Genomic DNA, 10208 nt, shown 5'->3' with positions numbered 1-10208 from the left:
ATGAAAGCAAAATAACTGTCTGATAACTGATGTGTAATTTTTTTAGTTGACTGAACTCCCAAAAAACTATTTACCATATTTTCACGACTATAAGGCGCACTTAAAAGTCATAAATTTTCTTCCGCCAGCAGGGAAAATACTGTATCTTAACTTTTATGTGAGGAATATCGCCTGAGTGAGACCCTTTCTCTCTAGAGCCAGTGCTGAAATCTTAATTCATGCTTTTATTACATCAAGATTAGATTACTGTAATGCCCTCCTTTCTGGGGTAAAGAAAACCACTCTTAATGGCCTGCAGCTAGTCCAGAACTCTGCTGCACGCCTTTTAACGAGAACCAGGAAGAGGGAGCACATTACACCAATCTTGGAATAACTGCACTGGCTCCCTGTCAGCTTCAGGATGATTGATTTTAAGATTATTTAAATAGTTTACAAGAGAGTTTGTGGTAGTGGTTCTTCTTTTATATCAGATTTCCTTTTAACTTATGAACCACCTAGAGCCCTTAGATCCTCAGGCGCGGGCCTGCTAAAGGTCCCTAAGGTCAGGACAAAGAACCACGGCGAGGCCTTATTTAGATACTACGGACCTCCTCTGTGGAACAGCCTACCTGAGGATGTGAGGGCCTCATCTACTGTCCAGGTTTTTAAAAAGAAATTAAAGACCTATCTATTTAATTCAGCTTTTAATTAGATCTCCTATGGGGGATCTAAAATTTTTACTGTTATATTTTATGATATTTTACTACATTTTTGTTTAATGTGGTTTTTTTATTATTATTATTGTTATTATTTTCTTAACATCTTACCTTATTATTTTTACATTTCAGGTGTTTTAGACTTTTTATGCATCAACTTATTTAAATTTTTTATATTTTAGCTGTTTTTATATTTTAACTTTTCTATTTATCACTTTCACATTTTAGACGGTTTACAAGTGTTTTCTCCCCCTTGGCTGGGGTATTTGTGTCTATGCTTCACCTCTCTGAAAACAAACTAACCTTCAACTAAACCTGCTCCAGACCAGGTTATGTTCAGAGCATGAGTTGCTATGGCAACTTGACATACTCTGAAACATACTTCCATTTTTGGAGCTGAAAGCTGAGGTTATCCGCTTCCTGGGCCTCAAACTTACAGTGGTAACTAGCATAACCTGCTTTCTGGAAAATATCCCCCTGAAGGCTTCTGAGTAAACAAACAACATGCACAGAAACCAGGCTCTGTGGCATTTCTTGACATGACTGAGCGTTTGGCCCAATCTGAGCACGTGCTTCAATTGGATTTAAAGACAGAACGTTTACTGGCGTGGACCAATTACGTGGCGGTGCGTGGAACAGAATGGGTGGGTCCATGATTCCTCAATCAAAGCAACAGAATGTATCTGACGGAAGTCGTCATCTGTACCTTTCACTACAAAAGCATGACGTATTTCTTGTCAGGCCAGATAGTTGTGTTTTTGTAATAAACACACAACAAACTAACTGCAAACATTATTTTACACACTGGCTGAACATTTGTCATGCCGTTTTGTCCTTTTATGTGAATAGTAAAACCCAGATTTGGGACTGGTCTTGTAAACTCGACTGTTCAGACCGGAAGCTGAACTATCCGGAAGGTGACTTGACAGCAGGTCTCCCGGCTCTGCGCGTGTGTAGGACCAATGAGATGACGCCGCGTTCCTGGCCTGCATGCTGAGAGCGGGCCGGCAATAAGGACAACCAAAACCACCGACTGTGACGCTGGAGGAGCTCGGAATCCTGGTGGACCCGGAAAAAAAGCCTTTGGCGCGACGCCTACAGCCTCCAGACGTTCCTTTCCCGTTTGACTTGCTCCGGTCACAGAAAGGTGAGTTTGGACACATCCGTTTTTGAGAAGCTCGAGCTAACGGGTTCCGTCAGGAGAAACAGTTTATCAACTTCGGTATCTATCGTCGTTTATTTCGGAGTGACTGTAGTGCCTTTCAGAAGGAAACATGTTGTTCAGCGGGTAAAGTTCTGTATGTTTGTGTTCCGTCAGTTTGGATTTCTAAAAGCGAGAAGTCGACTCATTGAAAGAAGAACAACGTGTGGTTCCGATACAGAAAGGTGAGCCTCGTGCTGCGAACCTTCCCGTCCCCTTCGCGTCATCGGCCATCCCGGAAGTCTGCAAGCACGCGCCCACCCCTCAAAAACCTGTAGACTTTCTGTGCAGAATGAATTTAACGTTTGAGGCCACAGTACAGCATGTGTGATGTCTCGGCTCGGAACGGCTCAGCTTTGTACAAACATGCTCCATGACAGCTTTCAGCTTCGAGTAAACATTAATTGGACAAATCTGTTAAGATCTTCCAGTGATTTATTATCAGGTCATGATGATGATCTGTGACAGACCAGCATCAAGGCACTGTAGTGACATCTCCAGATGAAAGCTCTGAAGTGTGTTTAAGGGGAAAATAGAGCAGCATCTGTAAATCTGGTTGGTTGTTTCATGCTTGTTGATGTTTTGACCATTTTGTCTCCAGCTCATCATGGCAGCTGGGAGTCTGGCTGTGGTTGCTCTCTCCTGCCTCTTTCTGGCATCCCTGCCGTCATACTCAGGTAAGGACAGGCAAATGTTAGAACTACAATAACCACCCAAAGCTCTGATTGGGGATGGCACATGTTCTTATTGGCTTGCATTAGGACAAACCAATCTGCTGGTTTTATTTCTACATCATAAATTGAGCTGCAGATATTCCACTGTTCTCTCCCAGCCCTGTCATTGCCTGTGTCATGTTTTCATAGTGTCTGTGGCGGTCATGTCAGTCGACTTGGGCAGTGAGTGGATAAAAGTTGCAATTGTCAAACCTGGTGTGCCTATGGAAATAGTTCTTAATAAGTAAGTGTGAGGGTTTATTTTACTCAAGCAGGTCTGGTGTACTCTGGTCTAAATCATGGCATCATTTTCCTTTGTTTTATTTTATTTATTTAAGGGAGTCGAGGAGGAAAACCCCTACTGCTGTGTGCCTGAAGGAAAATGAGAGACTTTTTGGTGACAGTGCTTTGGGCATGGTATGACCTGAAGATCTTTTTGTTCATGTCTTGGTCCACATCTTGCTCTGTTGATTTCAATGAACGTTTTAATTTGAATGTCCAATGCATCATATTCCTGCAAGCTTCTTATGCACCCAATACATTGTGTTAAATATTTCAGTCAGTGAAGAACCCCAAAACAGTTTATAGACATCTTCAAAGCTTGCTGGGTAAAAAGCACAGCAACCTTAATGTGGCGCTCTACCAGAAACGCTTTCCTGAGCACCAGCTGCTGGAAGACCCAGTAAGAGGCACCGTGCTCTTTGAAAGTTCAGAGTAAGTCTCTTTATGTTTTCCTGAACTCAAATTGTTGTCTTTTATTGTGTGTTCATTCCATTCAAAAACAATCTTTGGATCGCTTACTTAGCATTTTGAGTTTGAGTTAACCGGGGGGGCAAATTATGACCCAGGGCCATATAAGAGTGGCCCTGAAGGGCAAATCACATAAACTAATCACTGGACACAAAAGCATTTTAAAGACAAACAAGAATTTCATCTTAGGAAATACAAAACTCTGAAACATTTCGGAAAACAAAACAAATTTCCAGAAATCAAAATGAAGTAAACGATGAGAAACCAGAAGAGGGATTTACTGGGGGACATCGCTGATTGGATGATGATATCCTTAATAACTTTTAAGAAATGGACAGATGTTTTCATCCATGCAGATGTTGAACAAAAATGGTGCATTAGTTTCTAATACTAATAATCACTCTCAAGGGATTCATAAAATATGTTTGTGATAACTTCTACATTTTGAATGGATTGATTTGACAGAGCAAAATGGTTTACTCCTGAGGAGCTACTCGGAATGGTGCTCAATTATTCACGGGGCCTTGCTCAGGACTTCGCAGGTCAGTTTGGAACAGAAGGAAGAAACATTATTTTACAGTCTGTGTGGATACAATGTGGATGTTTGTTTTTTTCATTTTCCTAATTAATCTCAAAATATACAGAACAGCAAATTAAGGATGCAGTGATCACCGTCCCAGCTTTCTTCAATCAGGCAGAACGCAGAGCTGTTCTGCATGCGGCTGAAATGGCAGGCCTGAAGGTCCTTCAACTTATCAATGACAACACAGCTGTAGCCTTGAACTACGGGGTTTTCAGGAGAAAAGATTTGGACAGCACAGTTAAGGTAACCTTTCTAAAATTTCAAACAAAAATGATAAAAATGTCTCTGTGAATCAACATTTACTAGCTACAGATCACTCGATAAGTGGTCAGTTTGAGGTCTAAATAAGGGGTGAATATAATTTCAATAAATATATTCAAATTACTTGTAAAAAAATAACAATATTCAATTGCAATAATAAACTCCTGCCACTCTGCAGAAATTATGTCCTAGAAATCGATAGTTTAAAAAAATGTTTGCCTAAAAATTGTAAAATCGTAATTAAGATCACTCAGAACGCTTTTACTACAAATTGAAAGATTTAGGGTCTTTTAAGATGTACTTTGGCTGTATGTTTTAACAGATTGGTCTGGCATGTCTTATGTTTTCCTACCTGTATTTCCAGAACATACTTTCTTCTTTTTTCCCCCAATTTCATTGTTGAACATATTTGTTTGGCTAATAGTGTTTATCTGTATTTGATTGTATTTTTTATCTCTATTTCCCATTTTATACATTTTCAGAGGCTTATTATTAATACAACTTCAGACAGGGGGGCCCATCTATTAGTGCTTCCCAACCCTGGTCCTCAGGGGACACTGTCCCGCATTTGTTCAATTCTACCTTGCTCAACCACATCTGCCTTTGACTGCTTTTGTCAAGCTTCTGGTGAGCTGAATCAGATGTGGACGAGCAGGGCAACATGGAAAGCATGCAGGACACCGTGCCCCCAGGACCAGGCTTGGGGAAAAACGCTAATCTACCAAATGTTAACAGTCTAAAATGATCTGTTTCAGAATGTCATCTTTTATGATATGGGGGCCAGCAGCACCACGGCCACAGTAGTCACTTATCAGATGGTCAAAACAAAGGAGTTTGGGACGCAGCCACAGCTACAGATCCGAGGTGTTGGGTGAGTTTGTTGATTAAGAAAATGTTTCCCCTCTAAAGCATAAAAACATTGTTTGTTGAAAAATTCCTCTAGGTTATTAGATGGTAAAAATGTGTGTGGTGTAAAGGTTTGCATCATGTCCAATGGTGTTTAAAGTGGGATATATGTAAAGAAAAGATAAAGTAGATGATCTTCAGTAGCCGCGGTTACATGGGCAGAATATCTTGATCGGATCAATGGTCGGGTTAAAATTCACCCGTGCACATGGGATCAGAAAACCTTTTTCCTATTAGAACAAACGCTCCCATGGCTCACACTTTCGGTCGGAATGAATCATCTGGGCATGCGCAGTAGTGTTAAAAAGGACTGAGCGACATTTATTTCTGCTTCCCCAAACTCGCTGCGTGAGCTGGCGGCTCTCCTGAGTCCTGGAGCCGCTAACCCCGAGCGGCGGGACGGTTCGCAGTCTGAATTCTCCCACACATAACAAAAAAAAAAAAAAAAACATGCACACCGAACAAGCCTCCTCCTCCCCTCAGACACGAAGTTATTAATCCACCTCCTCTGCTCACTCGGATGCCAGTGGACCGAGTGAGCGTCGGGGGGTACGAAGCGTTCCTGCCCCGCATCTCCCTCGTGAGGGGTGAAAGAGAGGGGAGAGCCAGCGGGGCGAGAGTTTGATTCTCAAAAACTATTTCTACAATGCCCGCCAAAAAGCATTAATCTATACTTTCATTCAAAGACATTTGTTTCAATGATGCAGCATATAGAAACTGAGGGCAGTTTTGCCTCTTTTTAAATGTTTTTAAAATGACCTGATTCAAACAGTTTGAACTTTTCCTTGAACATCTGTAGGTTTTAATGTAGGTAGTTCAGTTTCAGTAAGTTTTTAGAGTATGGTGCAGTGGGTCCAAATACTCGGGTTCTTTAAATATAGTTCTTGCTCCTTTTAACAAATACTTTTGTGTACTTTTAGTGCAAGAAAATTACAGGATTGCAACACAGCTTTTTACTGAGTAAAATTGTGGGCTAAATCAAACAAAAGGACTCATGGTTATCCCTCAGTCTTTATTTAGCCATAGTGTATATGGGCACACTTAAAATCCCTCAAGTTTAATAAAAAGAACTGTCACCTTATAACCCAGTGTGCTTCATTGAACAATTGTGCTTGTGTTTAAACTGCTGCTTGTGTTATGGTTGTAGGTTTGATCGAGGGTTGGGGGGCTTTGAGATGGATCTTCGACTTCGAGATCATTTGGCAAAACTTTTTAATGAGCAAAAGAAGAGCAAGAAAGATGTGCGAGAAAACCATCGAGCTATGGCTAAACTATTAAAAGAAGCCCAGAGGCTTAAAACCGTTTTGAGTGCAAATATGGAGTTTATGGCCCAGGTAAGCTGATCCCTTTGCCTCATTTTGATCAGTTATCTAGAATCTGCAACACATTTAATGAGATTATTCACTAACATAACCAAGTATTTAAAAACGGTCTGCAAGAACAGGATTAAATGTCATTAAAAAATCCCCAAATTTCATTGGTACTTTTGTCTTTTTTGATAGGTTTTTTAATAAACCTGAATAGTGGTTCTCAAATGTTGTTGCCACAAATTTCATGGCGATCTCATTTTTCTATACTTAACTTACTGCACCTTCCTGCAGATTTGACAAATATTTGACCTAATAATGTCTTCTGTCATTCTTAAGAGACTTTGATACAAGAATATTAATGGTTTGCTGACCCCCCCCCCCCCACACCCTTATTCTGCAGGTGGAAGGTTTGATGGATGACATAGACTTCAAATCTAAGGTAACCAGAGCTGAGTTTGAAGAGCTTTGTTCAGATCTCTTTGAAAGAGTTCCTCGCCCTCTACACGATGCTCTGGAAACTGCAGACTTGAAGCTGGTGAGTACTTTTCAACCCCGATTACTGCCAACCAGTTCATGGTTTCACAAAGGCCAAGTAAGCTAGAAGATCCTATGTGGCTATATAGTAAAGAAGAATCGTTTGTCAGTCTTTTTACAACATTGCATATTGTACAGTGGTGTTTCACACACGTTTTATATGTGACTGTGTAACCCAGATTTGTCACAGGTTTTTTCAAGCAGGGCCAGATTTGTCAATTTGAACACAATTGAGGGATGGTTTTAAGCCAGACATTTCTTTTCTCTCAATAAATGCCAATTAACATTTTTAGTTTCTTATACATAAACTGAATGACAGAGTGCCAAAATCACTGATACAAACGCCTATTGTGCCCTCTAGTGGTTGTTAGCACGAAACAACCACTTCAGGGCAAGCGGTTCTTGGTGGGAAAATAACAAATGAGTTTTTAATGGGTTTTTTATTACAAGTTGACTTTGAGGATAAGTCACACCCCTGACCAAAATAAGAACGGCAAAACGGGAATCCACCATTCAAACAATTTTATTCGCAACACCTGTGTAACAATGGACCACTGGTTGCTGATTTATATGCAGAGTGGGCTTAGTGTTTGCCATACCTGTCGCACTAAACCCATATTTTGAGTAGTCTCCTGGATTTTGTCAAACAGCCTTTTTTCTGTGAAGTTGAAGGTTCTTTTCTGTCTCTTCACTGGCTTTTTTTCTGCCAAAAGAAACTTTCCAAACAAGTTAGTTTTTAATTAACTTTGCTAGCTTGAGTTTTTAATTTGGCGGTCAGAGGCAATCTCTTTGATTTGGGAACTGGATGTGTTTTCTATGGAGTGATATTTCTGCCACCACGTTGCAAACAAAACTTTCTATGTTGCAAATGAAAATGTTTTAATATTTGCTTTTCAATTATTTTTTATTTTGCTTTCATTTATTTTCATTTTGCTTTCAAAAACTATTTTTGTGTTTGCAAAACATGTTTTTGCGTGCATTGACAAATTATGCTTTTTTTTCCTATCTTTGATTTTGCTACTCTGAGCGCGACGGCGTGATAAAACTGCCACTAGAGCCACAAGCAAAAGTTTTCGCATGCGTTGTGTGTCATCTCACTTTTTACCTCTTTGATTTTGCTGAGTTAAGTTTCAGTTTGACGTGACAAAGCTGCCAACATACAGCTGCTGATTGGTCCAGATCCAAACCAATCAGGTGTCTCTGTCTCATATTGACGGTGCTTGGAGGCAGACCTGGACTCTGGACTTTGTGTCGGATCTGTTCGTACGGGATTCTGCCCTTTTCAACCATTCTAGCCTGCTTTTCTCATACCCGTATTTTCACGACTATAAGGCGCACTTAAGTCATAAATTTTCTTCCGCCAGCAGGGGGCGCCCTATGAGCCGGTGCGCCTATTGTGTAGTTGTGGGTCGTAGAAGAAGATGGAGTGAGGGAGGGAGAGAGACGTAAAGGCCAAGTGGAACCTAACTGCAGTGCAACTATCTACATTTTAAAGCCTTCTATGCTCCTTCTACCTCATAACCCTCAAACATTTCAGTACAGGAGGAGTGAGCAGAGAAGCAGCTGGCCCACTGCTTTAAACTGCTGCTTTCGCTAGCGCAAAGGAGAAATGCAGAGACAGACTGGCGCAGTTCTGTGTGTGTGTGTCTGTGTGTGTGCTGAACAGAGCAGGTTTTCTCCAGCGCATATGAAGAAAGGAGACCCGCAAGTCTGTCTGTGTGTCTCTGTATGTGTGTGTGCTGGAAGCAGCTCCGTTTTCTAGCATATAGAAAGGAAGAAAGGAGGAGACGGCACACGCAGCGTCTGTGTGTGTGCTGTGTGTTTAGCGCTTGTACGGAGGAAGGGTGCGCTGCAAGTGAGCGACCATTCAGTTTGTGATCAGTTAGGGAGAACAGTAACAAGATAAAAATGTTTCCTCTAAAAAAATCAGAGACTGGATGTTTTATTAACCCATTCTAGAAGCGCTGAGGGTCTGAACTGGGCGTTAACGTGCGCGCGCCTTAACACCCGGTGCGCCTTTTCTATGTGTCAAAGACGGAAAAATCCTCCGTGACTGAGACCGCGCCCTAACATCCGGTGTGTCCTATGGTCGTGAAAATACTGTAATTAAACCCAGAAGGAGCAGCAAAGCGGCTAAAGTAAAACCAGCTGTAAAGTTTTGTATTTATTTATTTATATCAGTGTAGTGACCAGCGTGTTTAAGGCTATGTTCACAGTGCAGGCTGAAACGACCCAATTCCGATTTTTATTTTATTTTAATTTATTTATTTATTTCCCCCTATGCGACCTGTATCTGATCTTTTCATGACAGTCTGAACGACACAGATCCGATCTTTTCAAGTGCGACCCAGGCCTCTTGGGTATGTGGTCCTGAATCCGATACGTATCCGATCTTTTGAAATGCGACCTCCGTCTGACCGGCCAGGCCACATGAATCCGACCACTACGTCATCGATACGCTACAAACGTCATCATTCTGCGTTGAAGTAGGTTGGAACGAAAACGTAAACATCAACCATGGCGGACAATGCTGCTGAGACCAGTCAGTGGAAGGGAAGTGAGGTCACCGATTGGATTCATGTTTAGGGTGACAGCTCTATTCAGGCCAAACTCCAGGGCTCTTATTGCAACCGGGCGGTTTTTGAAAAAATCTCCAGCGAAATGGTCGAGCGTGGTGTTTTTTCCGGCCGTGGTCAGAAGCGCGGGGGAACCAAGGCGGATCCTCCTCCGGGGTTCACTTCCCCGTTCGGACCCTTAGAGTCTCCAGTTAATAAAGAGTCAATAGCCTTTATTCTGGGGGAAACCTTCTTTTATTACCGTTCTCCTTCCTCCGTGACACACAACATGAATGTGCCCCCACTGCCCCCCTAATTCCCTACCTCGCTGCCCGCGCTCTCTCCTCTCTGTTACACACACACACACACAGGCACACGCATGGCCCCAGCACATTCACATCCCCATTCCACAACAGTGGTTACAGACGATCCTGGCTCTTATGACTTCTTAAAATGAGAAAATTGTTATTGTGCTGGCTCCTTCGTGAAAATAAGTGTATTAAAGCAGAAAGAGCTCTGCTGTTGACAACACTGTTGTTGACATCCACTACTAACGTTAGCTACGTCCACAAACGAGTGACGTCGTTCCCCGTTGATTTCTTTTCTGCGCATGCGTGTCACTTCTGGGTCATTTCACGGTCACACAAGAGATCACAAAAATTTGCATTTAATTGGAAGTGTGAACGGCCTTGCAAAAAAA

The 10208-nt window shown here is 41.8% G+C and overlaps 1 protein-coding gene across 3 annotated transcripts in view; it reads left to right on the top strand.

Moving 5' to 3' along the window:
- Positions 1-1591: 1591 nt before the first annotated feature.
- hyou1 (hypoxia up-regulated 1) overlaps positions 1592-10208 on the top strand; it is a 35726-nt gene continuing 27109 nt past the window's right edge. The window contains exons 1-11 of one of the 3 annotated variants that reach the window (XM_004084519.5): positions 1604-1842; positions 2014-2081; positions 2498-2573; positions 2760-2853; positions 2948-3026; positions 3169-3323; positions 3825-3901; positions 4004-4185; positions 4959-5074; positions 6257-6443; positions 6820-6954. In XM_004084519.5, the coding sequence (XP_004084567.1) occupies positions 2504-2573; positions 2760-2853; positions 2948-3026; positions 3169-3323; positions 3825-3901; positions 4004-4185; positions 4959-5074; positions 6257-6443; positions 6820-6954 (1095 nt within the window). In that variant the 5' untranslated portion in view covers positions 1604-1842; positions 2014-2081; positions 2498-2503. Of the gene's footprint in view, positions 1918-2013; positions 2082-2497; positions 2574-2759; positions 2854-2947; positions 3027-3168; positions 3324-3824; positions 3902-4003; positions 4186-4958; positions 5075-6256; positions 6444-6819; positions 6955-10208 lie in introns of all 3 variants that reach the window. The other 2 variants (XM_011492775.4, XM_011492776.4) reach the window with 2 other exon arrangements.

This window comes from Oryzias latipes, chromosome 14 (genome assembly GCF_053564925.1).
Source record: "Oryzias latipes strain Hd-rR chromosome 14, Olatipes_Hd-rR_3.1".
NCBI classification, from domain to species: domain Eukaryota; kingdom Metazoa; phylum Chordata; class Actinopteri; order Beloniformes; family Adrianichthyidae; genus Oryzias; species Oryzias latipes.
Note: the sequence above shows the minus strand (reverse complement) of the source record. Positions and strands in the feature narration are given on the sequence as shown.